Raw genomic sequence first — 25,519 nt, 5'->3', positions numbered from 1 at the left:
CCACTCTGAAGCGGTCAAAGGCGATTCTAAAGGAGTCAAAAAGTCGAGACAGGACCCATCGTCAAAATTTCTGTGTCCACCACTCTAGTTCATCCAAAACAAACTACAAAATAGACTCAAGGTGTTAAATACTGGAATTATCCTTTAACAGAGGGATCTATCGTTTTGTTGCTGGAGTGTTTGCGTCTACCTCAAACCGTATTTACTACTACATGACATGAGAAAATCGGTGGGCGGGGCTAAAGAGGCAACTGTAAAAGTAGGTGTTGATCTGCAGAGTGAGTCGCACTATTACGTAATAATGAGACAAAATCCAAAACAAGCCATTTTGGCAGCTTTGTTTCAATAAAAAATGGTTTTTGGACTAACGAGAACATTTTGAGTTCTGACACTTACAGGATATATTTATAGTACAATTACCTCTTATATGTCAAAAGATCAAGGACAATTTGATTTCTCAATTCATGGCCCCTTCATTCATGAATTCATGATCAAGATAAACACACAAAAAAAATATTACAGTAATATTAATAGTCCTTTGAATTACAATTGATTACTGAGACGCAAGCATTTGCATGAAACACAAAATCCAAGTGACTGCTTGAAGGAAGTGTTTAAAGCGGTCTACCTCGTTGCCAGCTGCAAAACATCTGACCACTGGATGGCTCTATCAACCAATAAGAACCAGGCATTCAAGAATGCACTGTATAGCTGGCATTTTGATATTTTTACTGGAAAACGAAAAACAAAAGCATGGAATGATTAGGTAAAAGATGTTTCGCAATGCAATCTGGTGAAGAGCTAATTTGTGATGGACACTTGACATTGTTCATAGTACCCAACAGGGTATTAAGCTGATGTGTATATTTGTGTTCTTTCATTTCATCTAGCAGTCTGGTAATGGTCTGTTCATGTACATGTACCCATGTATATTCATAAAGTCTGATATGCACCATAAGGTTATTATCCATAAATGTCAGCAGATAATTAATTAGTTCTGTCTTCTGGCTGCTCCCTGTGTCTCATTAGCAAAGCACGGACGACTAACTCCATTCATATTCATACCAAAAATATACAGACCTACTCTTTCTCTGTCAGAGTACAACCAGATTTCTGTGTTGACATTGATGCAAGGTCTAACCTTTCTAGTGCTTTTTTTCCCAATTTCTACTTTAGTAACCTCCAAAGTGTAACTATTTGTGGGTCAAATGGTCTAAAAAATTCAACATGTACTCAGCGTTTCAGTAATCTATAGTTCTAAAAAGAATCATTGACGAATTCTCAGTGTTCAAGTGTACAACTAAAATACTCATTGCAGATGCTTTTCAAGCACAAACACACAAACCTGCTGAAATCTCGCAGACCAATTAAATGTAAATATTTTTTTCATTTTGTCCAAATCAGGGCAAAAACAAGCCTCTGTATAGTGGTTTGGTAACATGTTGTAAAACATAATCTCTCCCTAACCATGCTTTAAGCAAGTTTCCGAATGTATTCCAGGATTTCCACTGTGGAGGACGAGAAATATCTTGTAATTGACACAGTTAGTTTGCGATTACTTCTGCAATATACGCATCAACACGACAGAAAACAAGAAACTGTGAGTCTTTAAATGCATGCAGGGCATCAACCTTCAGTCGAGAATACTGTGCGCTTGGCTTCAATTGAATGATCCATTAGCCTATATTAGGCCCTCTCTTCTGTCTTCATTTCCTTAAATGTCATTAATAAAAATCCATTCATTATTTGCATTGACCTTCTGATTCGCATTCGCCCAAAGCAGTCTAGGCGCAAGTAAATTTAGCTGCAAAATAGATAATTACATAAATAAACAGGTAGACATGTGTTGACATAAATCTGATTGCTTGCTCTGATTAAGCGACAGAGGCTTCATTATTGCTTCATTATTTTCTGCCCTTCATGTTGATGACATCACACTGAGCTTCTGAATGCATTAGCTCCTGACGGACAGCTTACACTCCATTACTGAGAACCCCAGGGCTTTTGATTAACAGACACTTACTGACATTTAGAGGGCACCTACCAGGTCTCAATAAAAAGATAACAGTGATTTCGATTATTTTACATGAAACACATTCTCTTTCATGTTTAACCTTTAGCATAAAGAGAATGTAACTGTGCTGCAAATAGGGTGACCAGATGAGATTGAAATTTGCGCTCGCTTATCAATGCATATAAATGTGCGCCTACGGTATCTTTGCAGAACAAAAAAAAAAAAAAAAAAAAAAAAAAAAAAAAAATGGACGACGCAAAAACCTGACAGTTTTTAATGTTTTATCAGAAAATAACTACTCAATATTTTGCTTTAGTATAATTCCCGGGACAATTAGGCCTGGATTCGGGATTCAGGACAACAGCTTAAACCCTGTTCGCACGGGATTCGTATTATCTGGGGACTTCGTGTGATTTAGAAATTACCCACCCACATCTGAATTTCGTATGGCGCATTCGCACGGGATAAGCGAAGCCTGTGATTTTACTGACTTATCTCCCGGATATGATGTCAAGGTAACACTTTAGAATAATGGTCCGTAGTTAACAAGTAGCTATGCAGGAAGTAATAGGTAGCATTAACACCGAACTTAATACTATTAACTAATATGGAAGCAATATTAACTAAGCAGTAAGTAATATCTAATTTAGTACAAAGGTAGTTCCTTGGTAGGTATTTGATTATTACTAAAGAAATATATCCTCATTGAGAACTACTTGTGAACTAAGAAAGAATAACCAATTAATTACTAATCGCAAAAGTAACATGTCTAAAAAGTGAACAATTGTGTTTTTTTTTACTTTTAACATGGTCGTAACATTTCAGAAGCTTGTGCCTCAAATGGGTTCTTTGTGGAAACCAGTTTATGAATATATCCCCCCAAATACATTAGCTACAGGTTGAGATTGTGACTACTACTCTTGCCAAAGGATGGACGTATGTTCTCTGTTTATTTCAAACTTAAACATAGAATAATACTAATAATGATAATTTGTTTAAAATTGTAAATAATTAGGAAGTGATGCTGACACGATTGGATTAGTTCACTATTATGAGCTCTATTGAGTGTCAGTTCAATATGTCTCAGACTCCAAAGACCTACCTTTATGTTACAGTAGCCGCCTGAGGAGGACTTCTCTTTAGGATATGAATATAAACATTGATGTTTTCTCGTCAAAAACAATTTGCATCCTTAATGAAGAAATTGGCTGCATTTGTTGCGATAAGCGCAAAACCACATCTTCCAGATTACAATGTTTGTTAGAATATTACTAGTGCCTCACAGAAATGTATGCATGTACAGTATGTGTCAAATATAAAATGAAATAACTTGTATTACTTGTGAAAAACGTTAACTCCTCACTAATTACTCAAGAATGACCTTGTCATCCCGCAGGAACTACTAGTGATGTGGCCCATTATTTTAAAGTGAAAAACATGTTAACTCCTCACTAATTACACAAGCTTTACCTTGCGTTAAGGTAACACAAGCGTTAACTACTAGTGATATAAAGTGTTTTTCACTTTAAAATAATGGGCCACATCACTAGTAGTTCCTGCGGGATGACAAGGTAACGCTTGAATAATTAGTGAGGAATTAACGTTTTTGAACAAATGATCATACTTAGTATTATTCTATGTTTAAGTTTGAAATAAACAGAGAACATACGTCCATCCTTTGGCAAGAGTAGTCACAATCTCAACCTGTAGCTAATGTATTTGGGGGGATATAATATTCATAAACCACAAAGTTACTTGTTTCCACAAAGAACCCATTTGAGGCACAAGCTTCTGAAATGTTACGACCATGTTAAAAGTAAAAAAAACAAAACAATTGTTCACTTTTTAGACATGTTACTTTTGTGATTAGTAATTAATTGGTTATTCTTTCTTAGTTCACAAGTAGTTCTCAATGAGGATATATTTCTTTAGTAATAATCAAATACCTACCAAGGAACTACCTTTGTACTAAATTAGCTATTACTTACTGCTTAGTTAATATTGCTTCCATATTAGTTAATAGTATTAAGTTCGGTGTTAATGCAGTACTACTTATTACTTCCTGCATAGCTACTTGTTAACTACGGACCATTATTCTAAAGTGTTACCGATGTCAATAGGCTATGGCTTGGAAATGACGTGTCGTTATTATAGGTCTAGCTGTATGATATATCATAAACAGAAGAATGTTCCTTACCGCTCATTCATATCATTCATCTCCATCTAATCATAGTTCTCAGCTTTCTCATTCTGCAAATTGTATAGTTGTATGGTGTATAGCGATATGACCCAGCACCCAAAATACTATCAAAACACTCAAACGCAGCCTCCATTCTACGCAAAAGATGGATAAAATAGCGCACAGGAAACAAAAACCTTGAAAAAATTATAAACGACCCCGCCAAATCACAGAGATGCCGATTCGCACAGGACTAATATTATCACAGGACCTCGGTGTTCCGCGAAATATGGTAGGTCATTTGCAGGGGAATTTTTACTTTACAAATTACAGACATGTCAGATTCGCACGGGATTAAGATCACAGACAGCCTCCGCAATTATAACAAATGACTAGAGGTCACCATGTAATACTTACCCTGTGCGAATAGGGCTTTAGATTTCGGGGTCTGGTCACCCTACTTTTTATAGTTAGTAGAATGTCTGTTGGAGGACCATCACAATAAAGAGTTGGCTGATATTAAGCAGTCTATTAATACTCTAATGAGAGTTAGTTGACATGTAGTTGGAAAGTTAACCTACTTGTTAGTCAACAAAATGTTCAAAAGGGACTATCAAAATAAAATATTACCGACAAAACATTTTTTTTTTCACCTTTTATTGAATTTTCTGTTCACCAAAAGATACTGAAAAAAAACTAAAATATTAAGCAGCACAACTGGTTTCAACATTGATGATAATCATACAGTTTAGAGTTCAGAGCACCAAATCAGCATATTAGAATGATTTCTGAAGGATCATGTTACACTGAAGACTGTAATGAGTAATGATGCTGTTAATTCATCCGGGAATACATTTAATCTTAAAATATATTAAAATAGAAAACAGTTATTTTAAATAGTAATACTATTTAACAACAATACTGTTTTACTGCATTTTTTATCAAATAAATGCAGCTTTGGTCAGCATAAGAGACTTCTTAACATTCTTACTGACCCCAAACCCTAAATGGTAGTGTATGTTCAATGTGTTTTGAGCACTTTTAATTTGTTAATACAATAAATGAAATTTGTTTTAATGATGGTCAGATGGTGAGAGTGAGAGCTATAAAGACAGAGAGATGGATGAAGAGAATGAGAGGAGCCTGTCCCATCTGTTTGAGAGAGCCGTGTTCTGGCTGTGGCTATAAGACTCTCATCCTCACAGCCTGTGAGGCATTAACCGCACAGAGCCCTTGACACGCCTCTCCATCTCTTTAATTATTAAGCATTTATCTCAGCATGTCCCTCAGGCGCGCCTTATCGCAGGTGAGGAGGTGCACCAAGCAACCCATGGCATCATGGGAGATTCTGAGAGCAGGCAGATTAGGAAGGAGGAGCACCTGCCAAAAGGATTAGTGCAGAATTTGCTCACTGAAGTTTGCAGAGATTCCGGCAACGCTTCACATGCTTTAAGAATAAATTCAGGTGTGTGAGACCCTGTACGTTTTCTAGATTGCAGACACACATGCATGCTTTTACAGGAAAGTGTTGCTAAAGACTGCCTCGCGATCTTTCAGGAACTTACACGCCTGCTTTTTAATCACAAGTGGGATGCCCCAAAATGGTGGCTGACTTCACTGGATGATTCTGGTTGTGTGCAGATTACAGAAGGCTTTCTGCACCCCTCTGGCTTAGCCAGGGATTTGTTCGCCGAGCATGGCGCTTCAGTCTAGCATTCTACGTCAAAAGTTTCTATTAATATAAGCATGGCAGCTTGTGTTTGTGCGTGTTTCTCAAAAAAGACTGCTAGAAAATAAATCATGGAAAATAAATCTTGTGTACTTTTTTTTGTTTGTTTTTTAGATAAGTTACTCTTTCAATTCCGAGTGACAAATTAAGTTGAATATCCCCATAAATCTTTTCAAGCGGATCAATTTCAATCCGAACAAACGCTGCAACCATAAACGGATAAAAGCTGGCCATATAAACATGATTTATGTAGTCAGTAGGCGAGGAATACATTAAGTAAATGCTGGGTCAAGAAAGGTTATTGTTAAATCATATCATTCATATATTTGAATCACTTCTAATACATAATAAAAATACCAATATAGGTGATGTAGTAGCTTCCCCCCAGTAACCCTCTGAGGTTTTATCATTATTGCTATCATCTGTCATTATGTTTAGTCATTCACACTGGGTCGCACTGATAGTAATAAGTCCTTTTGTCATACTGCTGTGAAAACAGGACAAAAAAAAAAACTGTCTTGTTTCTTACATTGTGCTTTCATTTTATGGCCTGCTTTGTCATTTAAATGCTAAAATGTTGCTTAAAATAACCGATTTTTTTTTTAAATGACAATTTTCTTAAATGGCTGTAAAAATCAATTATAAATGCAATTAGGCACAGGTATCCGTTTGTTTCTTTAAGCTAATTACATCAGGCAAGAATGTAATTAGGGCAAAAGCAAATCCATTTAAAACAGCAGTAAAAGCAGAGCGAATGCTTGTAGCCGTATGGTATTTACTCAGCGCTATGTCCAGGCTGTTATCGAGAACTCCCTTAAGGCATGTCTCTGGTTGAAATACATTAACAACAGAAGCAATAACAGTTTCAGCTAAAGAGAAACACAATACAAATAAACATTGTAATCTAGCTCTAATTCCCTCGCTGCCAGAGAGATATCTTGACAGCTGTCTTGAAATGAACCCAAACAATTGTAGCGAATAGTTCCTAATTCACTCTTTAAAAAGATACAGGATCATTTTGTAACCACATAGGCTTTTTAGAAGTGCTCCAAATTATGCCATTTTGAGTCTGTTGACCGCTGTATGAAACTTTGAAGGATATTATATTGGGAAAAAAGCAAAGACTATTCACAATAAATTATTGTCTGTTTTCTATAAGAAAGCTTAAATGGAATCTATTATCATTTTAATAAACTTAAATCCTTATAAGCTTTTAAACACTAACATATACAGTGTTGTGAAAAGAAAACTGCTGATTTTATGTGATCAGTTTTGGGTTGTGTTCATTTATAACTACATAGTCTGGATGTAAAATAGGCACAAATGTTTGGTGCATCTTTCATTTCTTTGGTATTCAAGGAAAAGTATGGAATCTGTATCTTAGCAGAAAAAAAATCTAATTAAATACAAAATAAACAAATACTTTTTCACAGCACTGGACATACTACATGGAAACTGCAACGGTTCTCTCTCATTGAACATTTGCCCAAAAATAGCCTTTCAAACTCCACACGAAGGGCCTCCTTCATAGACTCCTGTATTACATGGGTAGCAGATTTCTTAAAGGTACACGGTGTAGTTTTTTTTAAGTAATTTATTAGCTAAAATCAATGTCTTTATCAATATTAATAATATTAATAATAACCTCTGCCAATGATCTGACTTATCCCCGTAAGCAAAGAATCTCTTATATTTATTTACATTGGACGGGTAGGTCCCATAGACAGTAAAAGAAATGGACACAGCGACCCCATTGGATTCAACGGAGAAAAGTGAAGTAAATTAGAAGCACTCACTTCCTGATGGCTGAGTGTACTGCAGACTCAAACTGAGCTTGACGACGTAGATGTGACGTGAGCAACCTGTCTGTCTTCTAGTAGCTGTGCCAAGAGAAATCTGAATCATTCCCTTCCGAAACTTACAGAGACGGAGAGTGAGTAGGAGCTGTCCATGAGCTAGGAGCAGGAGAAACTTTTGCTAAGTATTCTGATTAATTATTTTGTCATTTTGCAAGATACAAGGTCATGGAGCTTTTTATACATTTTCATGTTTCTTTAGAAATAAATAATGGACAAATGGAGTCTTTAAACGCTTCAGATGTAAAGTTATTCGCAGTCAAAGTGATGTCAAAATGAATGGGAGTCATGGAATGCTAACAGCAGGTGGGGGTCTGCTAATCAATGGTAAATCAATGGTAAAGTTTTTTTCTGAAACATTACCCCCTTGGTAAGTCCAAGGAGGCTTCCATGTCATTCCGCCATTTTGAAAAACTATAACAGCAGAGAGGGACAAAAAGCACTAGCCTACCTCAACGCGTTTCCGTTCAGAGCCAGCGTCACGTGACTGAAACCAGCTGAAACGGAGATCAGTGAGAGGCGCTTGTCACCGCCCCGGCAAATTTTAAAGGCTGCACTGCACGGTACTTCATAATGCAGGATCATACTTATGCCGAGCCACAGAAGAAGGAATCCTCGTCGCCAAAAAAGCAAAAAAAATAATTTAAAAGGAAACGTGACCAACGAATAAAAAAAAAACGAGGGTAAATATCAGGATAGCTTTTCCCAGGTGGAAAGAGCTAATGAAGAAGAAAGACTTTGAAAGGGACGCTGAAGTTGACTGCTTTCTTCTCGACAGTTAAGTCAATGTTACGGTCTAAATTACAAGCTTTTTTCCATTGCTTGGTTGTGTAATTCATTATATAAACAGCATAACAGGAGAACATGTATAGTTAAACTCGTGAAGTGCTATTGGAAGACATGTTGTCATTGCTTCTTGGTACATAACAGCTACCGTAGTTGCAACACGCATTTGAAAAAGCAAGGCGCTAGAGAGAACTACTCGTTTGAATGCAAAATACAATTTCACCGCAAGATGGGAGAAATTCCACCTTTAAGGGGTGGTCACATTAGCAAAATTTCATTTTAAATGGTGTAGCGATACACAAAGCACACGTCACAAATAAATAATTCACTTTAATTGCGAAATCTGAATGGGAAAATCTTTTGCCTTTACACAAAATTCCCGATCACAGGGATTCCTATTGAAATGACTTTATTTTGCCCATGAAAATCGACTGAACAAAAGAAAATGTGCATCACACCTTAAAACATGATTTATACTGTATATTAGTATTAAATGCAAGCCCTCATCAGCACAGATAAATGCATGTTCATAGCATCTTTCCAAAGGCCACACCCAGTTCTTGCCTGCAGGGAATATGTAACCCACCAGGTCTCCCAGTTAGGCGTTTGTGCAAGAAGTGAACTAGCTTTTGAATAGACTAGCACAACCTGGGGGTTAGTAAAAAGAGTCAAATGTCCCATGTGCTTGCATACTGTAGGTTTGGCTGGATTTAACACCATTTCATTTGCTCATTCATAATATCAGACCCATTTAGAAAAGCCTGAGAAGGTTGAGTGAATCATTATTGAAAGATCAGTTTGCATCCTCAAAACTGTTCTCGGTTGGGCAGTCATTATCTACTGTGTTCACCCTGATTACAGACCATGTGTGTTTAGTGGATAGCCAAGGCAGAGGACACCAATGCCCGGGTGAGTCTGCATTAGCTCTCCAGTACTTACACTTCAAAGTGCAGCAGACAACGGGACCCCCGAAGGAAACGTAGATGGTTTCTTTCAAACGTGGTCAGGCATGGATTTTCCAGTCTCGTTCTTCATTTCCACAGGTCACCGACTCCAGGACAAGGACAGGAACCTTTAAGGACCATTGAATCTCAACTACATTCATTTCCCACACCACATATTCAATGGCAGTGCTTCAAAACCCAGTGAGCTTTCTCTTTCTAGGTACAGTAGCTCACTAGGTTTTGGTACACAGCCATGTCTTGTATAATTATCAAAGACTATGAAAGTGTTCTTTAACACAAATGTGTGCTATATGCTTTAAAAAGCAGAGTCCAAATGGTTTAAACTTTAATATTGGGACACTTTTATTTACAGAAGAAAAATTACACTGGATTACAAGAATTCCACAAGTACAGCTGGGCGTATGGAGTGCTCCCTTTAGACTGCTGAAAAGAAATTGGCAACATTCCACAATGTTCTATTGCGCTGAATGTGAAGAGCCTGGTGTTTATGAAAAATATATGCAAAAGTTTTAGTTTTTTGGGAGAAATTAGCTGGCCCAAACCAATGTGAATATGCTGAACATTCAGATGGATATCAAGACTTCTTTCTCATACTCTGATTGGTAAAATGAGCATGCGTCTAGCAGAATGCCATTTCCATCCTTATAACTGTAACACTAAGATCCTGATCACCTGCAGACCCCTGATCTCTCATAAAACCAAAGCTTCTTTGCTTAAATTATCCAAAAATGACATGGATTTGATTACCAAAATAAAATGTATAGCTAAAACCTCTGTGATTCATCTGAACCCACCTTCTTGGCCACCTGCCCTTCTTTAGCTCTCGATAACATCACTTACACAGAAAACCTTTAAATTGATTGCCAATTTTGTTGCACATACTTTGTCATCATTTATGTGTGACGCTAAGACAGAACCTGGAATGAATCATATTTTTTTTCTGTTGTGAAATGTTCCAAAGAAATAACAAGTATTTACATCAGCACACTTGAATAGATATTTTTCATTTGTTCCTAATCCTTTAAGACTTGGCAACCTCTACTTTCTTTACGTCATTCTTCATCTTTCTACACGCCATGCTCGCTATCACACACATCCAAACACATCCCCACAACAACACGGCCATGCTCAGACGCACACACGTACAAACTTTCACACGGTTCTAAAGGAAAAGCACCTTCTTTTTTTTCTTTTTTTTCCCAAGATATCTCCACAAGAAAGTATGACATACGATGCTCCTCTGATTCTGATGAAACAACAGTGTTGGAAACAAGGACATATTTTCATCCACAAATACACTTGTAATCTATGAGTAATTCATCGTCCAGGCCAAGTTGGGCCTGTGTCAGCACCACCCATGTACCCATGTACCATGTACTCAGTTTGGGGTCAAGTGTGGCTGATCCTTGCTTTGCTACTGAGCATTCTGTAATTTATTTGCATTTGGATGAGACATTTAGTGGCAAAAAGGCTAGAAAGTAAACATTACCCAAACAGTTACTCAAAACTACAACACAGACCGCAAAAAAGTGGGGGATTTCCACGCGCTTAATTTTGAGTGACGCAATAAGAAGCGATTTTTTTGGAGTAACCACACTGAAAAAGTGCAACGGCCGGATTCCAAAGAAAGATGGAATGAGAGCAAGAGATAACGTGAAGCTTACGGCGTAGACCCAACCTCCAAGTAACAAAGAATCAGACTCAAAGCAACAGCAAAGCCTTGAAAAAAAAAGAAGCCCAAAAATAAGCGAGAACAAGCACAAATAAACGGGAGCCTGTCTGTTGAGCGGCAACCTCCGAAAAATGTTTCACAAAGCAGTTATCGCGTGGCCTCTTCTGATACCCCGGACGAGGAGTCTCTAACAAACGATCTTACAATTGGTTGGCGTGTTCTTGCTTGTATTCTCATTAGTTTGCTTGCTATTGGTCTCTGGGTGGCTCACTTTGCATGTTTTTTTTAGAGGATAGCAGGGCCTCCATTACGCTTTACTGTCCTCCTGTGTCATGTGTCGGCTGTTGTCACCATGAACTTTGATCTCGATCGTGTCCGGTTTCAGAGTCTCCTTGCCGTTTTCCTCTTTCAGTGGCAATTTCCTGTCGGAAGAGAAGAAAGGTGCGCAGTGGTCAGTTTGAAAGAGTGGTCAAAAACACATTTTTAATTGACAACTAGTTCCCCAGAGGCTGAAATTCAGACTTAGGGGGCTATTTGCAGACCAGAGTCTATTTGGCGCCACAGTTTGGTTTGTTTTAGGAACTTATGAGACCGATGAGATGCTTGAAAAGGTGGCTTCGGATCAGGTTTGAGCCATGCACCCAAATTACGGCTACTTTTCAAAAGCGTGAGGTCGGTAGGATTTCTAAAAGGCTGCATTTCTTTGATTAGAAATACAGAAATATTGTGAAATATTACAATACATTTATTTTCTATTTGAATATATTTATTATATATATTTGATATATTTTTCCCACGATTTTTGGAATATAAAGTTCAGAAGAACAGCATTGAAATAGATTTTTTTCTGTCTTTACAGTCACTATTAATTAATTTAATGCATATTTGCTTTAATTTCTTTCACAGAATAAAAAATCTTATGTCATAATTTACTCACCCTCATTTTCATCCAAACCTCAATGAACGTTTTTTTAACGTTTTTTGTCCATACAATTAAAGTCAGTGGGGTCAAAAACAATACTGGAACTCCATAAACTTTCATAGTTTTTTTCTTCTTCAAGAAATCTTATTTTGTGATCCACAGACAAAATAAATAAATAAATAAATAAATTCATACAGGTTTGGAATGCCATGAAGGTTAGCAAATGTTAAAATATTTTTTTTAGGGTGAACTAACTCTTTAACTAGGAACAAATTATCATAATGAAATATTATTTTCAAAGACAAATAATGTCTGTCTTTGCAATCTTTAATTAAAAAGTAACACATTTTCTGCTTTCCTGCTCAGCTCATTAACTTTTTCAACCCTTACCTATCAAAGACTGGAAAAAAAAAAAAATCCCTCACAAAAATTCACTCAAGAATACTTGACATCACATTATTGTTGACTTTAATGTCAACCTATAGGTTTATAAATGTATGTTTTCTGGGGGTTATTTGTGTAACACTCTTGGGACACAAAGTAAGCATCAGGCCCTGTGACGGATTGGTCGCATATGTGCATTATTTCTAAGGCCCCATGTGTGACTCTTCAACACATGGGATAACATTGGAAAGGAACCTTCCTCTGTAATAATGTTACTTAAAGGTCCCATGACATGCTACTTTTTGTAGGCTTTAATATAGGCCTTAGTGGTCCTTAGTACTGTATCTGAAATCTCTTTCCAAAAAATCAGCCTTGGTGCAGATTTATAGCCACTACAAGCCAGTCCCAGAATGAGCTTCCTTCAGACAGGCCGTTTCGGTGTCTGTAGCTTTAAATGCTAATGAGGAGGAGAAAGGCAGCGCAAGGTGGAGGGTGGGTGTGGCCTATGACCATCTTGCGCAACGGTACCATGCATGTTTGTTTGTGTTGGATATAGCCTATTGCAATGGCACGAAGACACGCAGTCGTTCAAGCATTTCAGTTTGACCCAGAATCTGATCCAGATGGAGAAGCAACGGATGAAGAAGTTGCAACTCAGCGGGTCCAGCAGGACGTTTCCGAATGGTTAGTTTAAAATATTATGTCTGGATACGGTACTTTATTGGGAGGGTTTACAGTTATTATCATGTAGCTAACGCGAACCTACTGTTGCCTTTTCATGCAGGGTGTCTACAGATATGAACAAGTTAAATTTAAGACTTTTTAAGACCTTTTTAATGCCACTTTGAATGAAATTTAAGACCAAACCTGTGATGGAAATACACATTATATTACATGCGTATATATTAGGGGTGTAACGGTTCACAAAATTCACGGTTCAGTTCGATACGATACACTTGTGTCATGGTTCGGTTCGGTACGTTTTTGATACAGCATAAAGAAATAAATGCCAGAGAAATTTCCTTGATTTAAATTTTTTATTCTTTTTTATATTAAAACTAACATCATAAAGTATGATATTTTTTTTTACTTTGAGCAATTCTAGAGCTATAATTGACTCTTCTTAGGAGCATATAAAACAAAACAGCTCCTTGGAAAAAATGAAATGTCATATTGTAGTAGTTATAAACAAAGGATTATTTTAGTTCAGATTAACATTTGAGGGCAGCAATTGTATTCATAATGTCAAAATAAAACCGACGTAATGTTACTTGAAGGCATTATAGCCTACTATTCCTGCCAAACTTCTATGGTTGCAGTTAGTGTTACTACAGTAAATCCATGGTGAATGTTGCTGATCTGTGGACACTGATAGTTCATTCATGGCACAATGTTTCTTCCAGGTTTCCATGTCAACGCTGTTGATCCGTTAATAACGGAGACATATGAATGCTACTCACTAGATCTCGCAGCGATGTTATTACTTCTGTCAGTTCTGTGGCGAATTCAAATGCTTTCTTTACTGTATCTCTTATTAGCGCTGTGTAGTAACAGTGTCGCTTGATCACGATCGGCTCGCGCTGCACTGGTCCAAACTGATAAACGGTCCTTCAACCACACAATAACGAGCAGTTTCGTTCCGCTTGCATTATACGTTTGCCATTTGATGTTGGACAATGTTGTGGTCGCGCCGGCGTCTCTTATGGTGTGTTCACACCAAACGCGAATTTAATTGTTTGCGCGAGTAGATTACATACAAAGTCAATGCAAAGACGCGAATAGACGCGAATTTGATGCTTCACTGGTTATTTGACGGACATTAGGTCCGTCAGACTGGAGACATTTTAGCGGTAACGTGACCAGAAATATTTAAGACCTATCGAATCTGAATTTAAGACATTTTAATACTTTTTAAGGCCTTTTATTAGGAAAACTTTATTTAAGACATTTTAAGACTTTTTAAGGACCCGCGGCCACCCTGTCATGAGAGATCTATAACGTCTGTAATTTATCTTATTACAATTACATCAAGCTCTGCGATCTTGAAATGCGGATATCACGTGCGCCATATAACCAACAGGAAAACGGTTATCCAAATAACAAAGAAATGTACAACACTCGCGTTATAGTATGTGTAACTTGATTCTGTCTACCTTTACATTAGCGCAAGTAACTGCATAGCTAATGTGACAGCCAGCCACATTCTACGTGTAAGAAGCTAGGTAACCATAAACAGTAAAGCAACACACTTGTATATCATTTGTTGACTTACTTGTCCGAGGTGTGTAGCTGTGTGTAGGCTACCCTTCGGTGTTCATTTGTACATCCAATTATTGAGCAATTATTATGCTTCGCTCGCTCAAAAGCCATGATATCTCTCGTGGATAAACTAAAATCGTGCACGCGCGTTCTACTTCCTAGCTCATTTTCTCATGGGCGGAAAATATTCTCTGGGCGGGCAAAGCAGAGAAAGGAGAGGTAACATTTCTCCTTATAACGTCATAAGGAGGAGATTCAAGATCAGCCCGGTTGAGCTTCCATTTTCTCAAAGGCAGAGAAAAATATCAAAAGCTCGATTTACACCAATTAAAATTTCTAGAAACTTTGGGACCATATACAGGCTAGGGGAACTCATATTAATGTTAAAAACCTCAGAAAGTGGAAATTTCATGTCATGGGACCTTTAAGTCCAGGCCAAGGCCTTTGGGATGGTATGGGGCTCATATCTGCTTGTTATTTAAGCTGAAGACAATCACAGTCCTTAATCTCTCTGAACTTTTAGCCAAGTAAACCTGGCATGACTTGAGTTTTTATAGCAGGCAACGCATAGCTACAGATCAGTCACCCTTCAAACCAAAGGACAAAGTCTACACAGGATGTCAGGAACTGTAAAGGCACCAATCGGAAATAAAACATTCAATTCAACAAACAATAAAACGCAGATCGCATTATTCAAATGAGTGATTCACAGTAAACAAACTGATAAGCCAGTTGACTAAGTTTTTCTTTGACGTACATGCTCCATAAATCAAAACTGTTTGTCTGTCACACCTTTATTTGTCTGGCTAACTTGAGGACTTTGTATTGCAGCATGTTTTACTGTCAACTGAAGACAAATTGTTTGTTGTAGTTGTAAGGTAACATTACTTTTAAAGTAACTCATTGCAATGTAGTGTAACTCATAAAAACGAACTAATGATGTTACATTATTACTTTTTATGCAAAGTAAGCTGCAAGTTATTTTTTCTAACCGATATCTGACTGAGACTCTCTCTTGAGAGATAAGTGATAGGCATTGCGCTTGCAACCTTTTTTGAACTTTAAAATATTTATTATATGCAATGGCATATGACATTTTCAGACTTATAGTGCATGTACATGGTAATTAAAGTTACAGGAAACAATGTATCTTGTACCCAGGGCTTAAAGGTCCCGTTTTTCCTGTGTTTTTGAAGCTTTGATTGTGTTTACAGTGTGCAATATAACATGTGTTCATGTTTCGCGTGTAAAAAAACACAGTATTTTTCACACAATTTACTTATCTGTATACCGCTGTTTTCACTGTCCTATAAAAACGGGTTGATGACTTCCTTGTTCTATGAAGTCCCTCCTTCAGAAATACGTAACGAGTTCTGATTGTGCCAGCGGTTCCTGTGTTGTGATTCGACAGCAGCTTAGCGCACGTTGCCCGGAAAGGTCACGCCTCTTACCATAACGTGGAGATGCATGCGCTCAGTGTTATTGTAAACATGTCTTTAATATTACCTTATCAATTTGAGCCGGAATCAGACCCGGAGAACATAGATGAAGAGGATCGATTAGATGGTAAGCTGTTTATTTAGTAGTTGTCATACTTTTACGTTTGGCTGTTACCTTGAATTGGTTAAATTGTAATGTTAAATGTTACAAACTGTTATAAAAGCTTGTGGTATATGGTTTTGCCCGTCTGTCGAATTAACAATGGTGTTTAAATAAGTGCATTGTTTATTCCTACCTTAGTTACACGTGAGCACGAGTTTTGATTAGTAATATATGTTTTATAGGTGTACATGTGGTAACTGTGACAAAATGCCAACGGAGGTTGAAAACATCTGCTGCAAAGAAATACAAAAAGTACTGTAACACCTCCTAATTAAATAATTTTTTGTTGTGTATAGTTCTTTGGAAACTGTTTTCATCCAAACAACTTTATATAAATACACTTTATTTTCACCATGAAAATAGCCTTAAAAGCTGCCATGTTGTGTAAAAGAAATCGTTGCCATGCATTACAATAATTTATTTATTAAACAAAGGTGATTTGACTCCGGGATGAAAATAACAGCGTCTCCATGACATGGCGACAAACACACTCTACAAACGCAACTCTTCCTCTTCTCCGTGGGAGCGCAACAAGACCACGCCCCCTTTTTGTGTGTATTCCTGTGGGCGGAGGTTAGTCAAAAAACTGTTCTAGTGACGTCATTAAAGCAGGAAGTAGAGGGATGTAGTCCAAACCGGCCGTTCGCTGTAGGCTTTGAAAGGGGACTTCTGTTAAATAAAATATCTCGCTTGGCATTGAACTTTGAGCTTTATAATTTTACAGGTATTATTTATGCTCTAACAGCAACATTACACACTAACTAAAGTTTGAAAAATGGGATCACGAAGAACAGGACCTTTACATTTTTTTTTATAAAATTGGTTCACTTTGAGCAGAATCAGTATTTTAACATTTCTGTTCATGAGTTCCCTCTGTAATATTACCGTTCCAAACATTTTACTAAGAGCTTGTGACTAAACCTCGTATGCACTATAGGCTATTACCTGCCATTCATTTTCATTTAAATGTAATGCTTGTAATGAGAAAAACTCCTGAGATCCAAAAGCTAATACCAGCGGATTGCCATTGCAAATTACCCATGTCTTGACAACTGAGCACGGGCATTTCACTCACGTTGAATAGGCCGTACTATTTGAATTCATGACTGGAAAATTAAAATCTTAAACAGAACGGTGAAATAGCGTTATTAACTGGTTAATGGTAATTTCAAATAAGCGTTTCTGTTCAGAACGATTACACTTGATTTCCTTTTTCGCTTTTATGTTCCTGTTAAAATTTCGTTCCTCGAACCAATTCAGAGCCCTCCATGTACCAGAACATTACATTAAAAAAAGTATTCTGCTTTAAATTTGAAATCTCTTGGGATAAAAGCATTTGCTAAATGAATAAATGTCAATGCAAATGCAAATAACTGATGCAAAAGGGATACTCACAGGTAGGCAGCTTTGCCCTCCTCTAGCTCTTTGCTCTTGCCGCTTGTGGCTGTCTTTTTGCTGCAGAGCTTGCGGGTGATGCACATGAGAAGGCCACACTGGCGCAGGAAGAAGCAGCTGACGTCCACTAGCACGAGCAGCAGCAGCAGGCCAGATAACCCCAGCCCAACCACTGCGCCCAGGCCTAGGCCGCTGAACAGCGAATCTGCTGAGACAGGATACACACACAACCATCAATGACGGGCCTCGACAACACATACACTCCTTTACGAGAACCTTTGTTCATGACAAGTAAATACGGAATATGCTGCTCTTAGAATGTGCTGAGAATGGAGTTACCAGCATTATTGTTTGCTTTACATTTGATTAAAAGGGCATGAAAAGGCACAATGATTCATAAAGGATCATTTGAAAATTCTTCTATGGTTATTTTTGACCAAACAACAGGAAGAAAAGATCTAATGCTGCGTTTATGCCATGTCATAATCTATTTGGAGCTGTTCACATCCTCAGACTGGGAATTATGCATTTCTATGGCAATACTAACGGCCAAAAGAATCTGTAGGAGTAGGAGCTTTCAGAAAAAAAGAAGCTGTAATTACGAGCTCTACGAGGACGTGAACGCTTTTTACAAGTTGAAATCTCCAAGTTCAGAGATAAATAGAATAAAAATGTAATTAAATAAAAAAATAGTCAGTGCTCAAAGTAAGATAAAAAATAAAGAAAATCAATTAAAGCATTCATTAAACAGCGTAATAAAACAACAATCTTCTAGCAAAAATCTCACGTTTTTGCTTTAAGAACTTCAAGGTGATGCAACTCAATTGGTGAAAGCCTTTGCGTGAGGAAATGAGGCTGTCTGAGCTGTTCGGAGGGAAACATCCATGGCAATGTTATTGCTCTAAACACATCAATCACGCATGCTATTGAACGTAACATTGCCATTATAGCAAAAGCATCCCAGAAGTCTGTTGTGTGATCTGGACACGGTGACAGGGCATCAGAGTGAGAAAAGCGACACATGATAGATGAAGGGAAGGACAGGCATACTAAAAAGACCTTTGAACAATTTAGTAGCTGTCTTATTTTTTTATTTTTTTATTCACATCCACCTCAACCGAGTGCAGATTTAGTACTACCATTTGGTGCGACATTTAAATTGAACCTTAAAAAACAATGCTAAAACTTTACAAGGTTCCATTTGTTAACATGAACTAACAATGAACAATACATTTACAGCATTTATTCATTTTAGTCAATGGTAATTTCAATGTATACTAATACAAAATATATGACTCATTGTTTATGTTAGCTAAAGTATTAGCTAATGTTAACAAATGAGACCTTACTGTAAAGTGGTACCAAAAAATAAAAACATAACAGAAGGAACATCCGGCAATGTTTATAACCATCCTAATTAAATCTACGATCGTGACCTCAAAACTTCAGATTAGGAAGATCATTTGACCATCATGATCTATTGACCATTTTCAAATGTCACCATGCGACTGCATATCAGCTTATCCACGAACGAGTAGCACTCAAAGACCTCAGATTCATTGATTCTGGTATGGTTTTACTTTTGATGCATGAAGCACATGACCAACTCCATTGTGACTTATCGGCCAACGCATCTGTTTTTCACCATCTTGTGCCGTGCTCTCCCTGAGAAATGTGACCGCGCTCCTATAGCTGATTTGTTGTTGATTTATAACATCATTAGAAGCTCAATTTAGCATCTCGTTAATATCACTTATCCTGAAGTTCCACAAATGGGCGTGATCCATCCGCATCTGAGTTCAACGCACTCAATTAATTAAATATGAACGGTGATTGAGACTCAGCAATGAGAAGCAATAACTCAAGCTCGATTGATTGTGTCTGGACGGCACCCTCACTCTGAAGGGAGGTCTGTGGGTGGGCTCTCAGCAGATGATTGACAGGCTAATGAAGCTTGTAATCATGTGTGGGGCTTAATGGCTGTGTCACGCTGATACATGACTAAGTAGGGCTTAAACAGATCCATGGTTTTCTAGTTTGGGAACACTTTTACATGGGAAAACTTGCAGCGTGAAGTACAGACAATAGACCCTGCTAATGCACTCTCTTCAAGGTTGAAGTACTGTGTATCCCTCAGCCTTTGAGCTGCACCGCTTAATCATTCAAACACTTACCTCTGCACTTACAACACCAGTAAATGCAGAAAGCTGGAGACTGGATGGGGTCTAAAAATAGACTTCAGTCAAACCAGTGTAAATCTGTTATGAGGGGGCTTCAGATTAGATGAAAATGACACCCTTACTCCATGCATAGTTCAGCAAATGTTTACCAAATGCATTTAATGTTATATGACAGTCATTAACCTAATAGTATGTATACCTTGGGCCACAAAAATAAACAAAAGATTGACAATAAAGCCATGTCAGCTGCCATTACCCAAGTCTTCGTCACATGGTCGTTCAGAAATCATTCTAATAAGCTGATTAGCTGCCTAAGAAACATTTCTTAGAATATTAATATTTTTGTGGAAAGTATTACTTTTAAATAAAGTTTTAATGACCCTAACATTTTCAACAGTAGCATTGAGCCTATATAATAAAAAATAACTACATTCCCCTTAACGATCAAAATATTGCATGATATGATCTGTTGAATATCAAAAAAGTGCTTTAGGGTTTCACGTCCCTTTATGTTCAAATTAAATCAAAACTTTAAAATGATTGATCAGTGTGTGTTATTCCAATGAAAAATTGCTTGTTTTTATAATCTTTTAATCATAATGTACTGTAAGATTTTGATGATCAGCAATCCTAACTTTTCCAACTCTTCTGATAGAATTTTTTTTTTCACAACCCAATCAGTTTCTGATTAAATATTGGGTTTACAAAAGTAATTGGGTTGTGAATGTATTTTATATTAAATGTCACATGGAGTCAGGAAGAAGTGTAAAGAAGACATTCTGTCGAATTAGAGAAATCACTTCCAAAAATTATGGCGAAATTGAATCATGAACAACCAAGCAAATGTTGCCAAACTTATGAAAAGCCTAGCAAGCGTTTGCCAAATGCATTTGATGTGCTATGAAAGAGCATCAGGTTTTTTGATACCAAGCTACTAAATGGCCAAAGTACACCTCCTAGCTCACATGAAATGCCACTTTTATAGCTTTTTGGGTTGTATTAAGTGGATACATTGAGTTGACCAGTGACAGTTTGGTCCTTTTTACTAATCATCCCATAAAACCCAAAGAGCACTCCATAAAATTAGACAGTTTTCTTATCTCCAGGCTGAATGGCTTCCTTCTGGAGTCCTGCGGTAATTTAAAGCTTTGGCCATTATGGAAAAGGTCCCGAGTTTTAAGACTCCTCCTCCTCCCCCTCACCCTATGCTGGCCCAGCAACCTCTGCACTACCTACACAGAGGACACAAGCCAAGCATGACTCCATAATGATGGTTTAAAGACTCTAACGCTCATTAAGACGCTATGCTTGACGAGCAGAAGGGACCCTCTAGTCGTTAAACGATTAATAGACCGACTGCCGTCAGGATAGCCATTATCAGTGGCAAAGATGTCTTTGCGCAGCATGAGGTTGGACTGATGGGTCAGAACGAATGAAATGGGTGTCAAGTGGCACCAATTAAACATCGCTTTTCCATACTTTTAATAGAATTCTCTATGACACTTGTAGTGTATCTGGGGAAATTATCATTATCGTAACCATTTCATTGGTTGGTCATGTATAAACAGAACATAATTCCAAATGAATGTCATCATAAATTTCACATTCATCTAGAGGATCTTAAATAATTGTTGGTCTATTTGTTTCAATAAACTTTTTTTTTCTTTCAACACAACAATTTTGGAAGTCAAGTTTACAATATGCTCAGGTCTCAGACACCACAATCACATTTACTTAACGGATTTATCATAAATAGCTGCCATTTTCAGCCACAAAGTTCACCCAAAAATGAAAATTCTGTCATAATTTATCCACCCACCTGTTGTTTTTACCTGCTATTAATTTCTTTCTTCTGTCAAACACAAAATAAGATATTTTGAATAACTTTTCAAATGTTTTTGTCAGTAAAATGCAAGTAAATAACATTGAATATTGCTATAGCATATATATAGCCAAAGAATGAGACATTATTAAAAGTCTTTCATTTTTGTGTGTATAGACCCCCATCTCTGCAATGTCTTTTCTTTCCCTGTACTAGAGACACATTGTTGCTTGTGTTGTTTAAGGAAATGTCTGATACCTTCTGATTTATGACTTCATACACCTGGCTTTAGAACAAATGGCTGTACTCTGGCTAGCTGGATGGACTTTGCTTATTTCTCTTCCAGAAGTAAAAAAAAAACAAAAAAAACGTATTTATGGGTGGTGTGATCAGCAGTAATGGACAGCAGTAAAACAACAGGTCCATTTTCATTTGCCCAAATCTTTTCCAGCTGGAACAGTCAACAAAGAGCCATTCTAATCTTATAAGAAGTCAAGCCACATTAGGAAATAAAGGCCTTAATGGACTGGGCTTCAGACCCTTTCTTTTAACGAGAAAAATATTGAGGTTTTTGACATACCCATAAATGAAATGCAATGTTCTATTGCCGTGTAATGAGAGAATGGAGAGGGCAGCGTGTAGAGATGATCGAGATTAATGGTCTCCAGTGACTTGACTTCCATCGATTTGAGAGGTATGCCTCGAGGGGATTAAAACAATGATACAAATTTAAACTGCAAAACATTATGAGATCCTAATTGTGATAATGTGCTATGAACACATAACAACAAGGAATGTTTGTTACCATTTTCTTAAAAAAAAATAAAAAAAATAAAACAACACAATACAAATGATTGTGGATGATGCTTTGTGGACAAGAGAGGATCAGAGACAGACCATTTACCTTCTATGAACTCAAGATCACTTAAAAGGGTCATGGGATGCAAAATTAATTTTTATATGGTGTTGCATTTAAATGTGTCTTTAAAGTGCGTGGACACAACCACCATACAATGAAAAAAATCCATTCACTCCTTTTTTTTTTTTTTTATCCTCAAAAAGTCGCACTCTCAATAATTAAGCCGTTTGGATTTTCTAAGCAATATGATGTCATATTGCTCATGCTCCGCCCACAACCACTGACGGATTGTCCCGTATTAGCATATTTACGACCCCCCCCCCCCCCCCCCCCCATGGAAGTGAGGGGTGGGGTGAGCAGTTGCTCATTATCATTTAAGAGACATGCACCGAAACGGGTTGCTGAAACAGAGCTGTTTTTGAGGAGGTAAAAGGGTATTGTTTTACACAACCATTGAGTATGTTACAAACTTTACATGAAGACCCTAAAGAATCATACCAACTTGTGGAAAATGCGGTCCAAATGCAATGTCCTGCCTGCCTTTCAACATAGGTATTTTCATAACCAAATTGCCTACCCTTCCTTTGAGATATCGGTTTTCATTGCTTCAGTGAAAAATAAGGAACCTTGTCATTCGTAACTCTGCTAAATAGCCCTTCAGAATTGACAAAGACTTTTTCGATGTTTATCTTTGCTTGATTGTTTTACTGGCTAATATTAAATTTGAGCTATTCGCTGTGCAGTACAATGATTCAGATAATACAATGCTTTTGTATTTTCTTATAATAATAAACCAAATTATGCACACAAACTGCTTTATATGTCAGTGTTCTATTAACTGGTTCACTGGTACACTGACAAGTCATGATTAGTCTTAGGATTTTGAGCTCAGAGGCTGAACATCAGAGTGAACTAGTTTATTTGAGAAATTCCAACAAAGACTTCTACACTGATTCTGACATGAATTCAAATATATTCTTCAAACATGCAGCATCACTATAGCACAGAATTTCTATAGTTATGGTCTTTACATTTCATGGTTCTCAAAATGCACTCTTCAGATAACAGAAAATAAATAAGCTTCTGACTAAAGCACACACTTCATCAAATCAAGATTGCAATACTGCATCCACACAGTAAAGAAAGTGAAGCATATCCATTCTTACTACTGTATTTTAAAACATACACTACCGTTCAAAAGTTTGAGGTCAGAACAATTTTTTTTAATGAAATATATATTTTAAACTTTCTATTTATCAAAGAATCCTAAAAAAAGTATCATGGTTTCTACAAAAATTTTAAGCAGCACAACTGTTTTCTCCCTTCAATAATAACAAGAACTTATGTTTGGGCACCAAATCAGCATTTCAGAATGATTTCTGAAGGATCATGTGACCCTGAAGAATGGATTAATGGCTGCTGAAAATTCAGCTTTGCCATCACAGGAATAAATAACATTTTAAAATATATGAAATTAGAAAACAGTTATTTATATATATATATTGAAACAATATTTTACTTTATTTAATCAAATAACTGCAGCCTTGGAAACCATAAGACTTTCAAAAACAATTAAAAAATCCAACCGACCTAAACTCTTGAACGCTCAGCTGATTTTAGTCCTTTACACTGACATGGAACAATGAGTGTTAGCTTAATTCACTGTATTCAAATACTACAACTCCTGCATGGCAGCAACACACTTCACAAACATTCATACTCACAGACTGCACATGATTCCAGTTACTAATGTTCTTTCTCATCATTACCGAGAATATACAATAAAATGGCATGAAAATGTCTCTGCCAGAGGTGTACCCAGAAAATGAAAATTAATGTGCATTATATGTTGACTCACTGCAAGGGAGAAGTCTTGTTTTATGTTTCTCAGTCTCACATTACGGGTAACAGAAAATCGGCCTGTTTGATTTATGATACCAGTGTTTAAAAGTCATATCAATTTGAAATCCTACTTGACTCCATTTAATGAGTGCTGCGTTCTATATCTTTGTGTGCGTGTATCAGCAACATCATTAAATGCATTCTCTCAAGCGATGCAGCTGCTGACATTTCCCATAGACATAATAAACCAAAACAAAAGAGCCTGTGGATGCACAGAAGATGGAAAAGCCCTAATGCTGGTGGCTTACTGTGTCTTTTGTAAACACCAGCAAAAAGGAGCTCATTATACAAAACTAAGGGTCTGATCACTACAGGAGGAGAGAGTAAATTAATCACTCAGTTTTTCCTCTTCCTTTGTTGTCAGTAATATGCAATACCTTTATGGATCAAAAAAGCAAGCTGGATTTGGAATGGAGGGAGGCCAGGATAGTGGAGGGATCAGCTCACAAGCATATAGGCTCGGACAATAACAAGAACGCCACCAGAGTCTGATAAGGAGCATTGAAACGGCACGGCTAAGGGTCAGCGAGCCATTGGTGGGGGTGAACAAAAAAAAAGTCCCTGGCTCAGTCTTTTGGGCTCATTCCAGGCAAAGTGAAGATGGAGCAATGTCAACACAGACATGAGAACAGCAACAATGACAGAGAAGCTCCGAAGACGGTCACCGTATGGACAGGCTGCGCATGGGGACGTCCACGTCCGGTTGGAGGGGGCTTGCAACACTGATCTGCAATGAGATGGAGGGGAGAGGGAGTGGGAAGGAAGAGGGAAAGACATACAGTAGGTGTGTGGAGCCAGCAAAGGACGCAGGATGGTTACACACACGAGAGAATGAAAAGCAGTTTATTCACAACATCAGAGTGTTGGGTTAATAGAAAAGATGATTACAAGAGTGGAAATGAGATTATTTTGGTGCAGGTCAGGACATAAACATGGGTGAATGTGACAAAAATGTTGACATATGAGCGAGCAGTCCAAACCAGTGTCCGTTGT

The 25,519-nt window shown here is 37.4% G+C and overlaps 1 protein-coding gene across 3 annotated transcripts in view; it reads right to left on the bottom strand.

Moving 5' to 3' along the window:
- Window positions 1-9,849: 9,849 nt before the first annotated feature.
- Window positions 9,850-25,519, bottom strand: part of LOC311298625 (neural cell adhesion molecule 2) — a 245,862-nt gene continuing 230,192 nt past the window's right edge. The window contains exons 16-17 of one of the 3 annotated variants that reach the window (XM_084421710.1): window positions 17,764-17,971; window positions 9,850-11,623 (exon numbers count right to left, since the gene is read on the bottom strand). In XM_084421710.1, the coding sequence (XP_084277836.1) occupies window positions 11,509-11,623; window positions 17,764-17,971 (323 nt within the window). In that variant the 3' untranslated portion in view covers window positions 9,850-11,508. Of the gene's footprint in view, window positions 11,624-17,763; window positions 17,972-22,443; window positions 25,254-25,519 lie in introns of those variants that run through there. The other 2 variants (XM_084421711.1, XM_084421712.1) reach the window with 2 other exon arrangements.

This window comes from Rutilus rutilus (genome assembly GCF_951802725.1).
Source record: "Rutilus rutilus genome assembly, chromosome: 10".
Classification (NCBI taxonomy): domain Eukaryota; kingdom Metazoa; phylum Chordata; class Actinopteri; order Cypriniformes; family Leuciscidae; genus Rutilus; species Rutilus rutilus.
The sequence above is the reverse complement of the archived record's forward strand: the minus strand, read 5'-3'. Positions and strand labels throughout refer to the sequence as shown.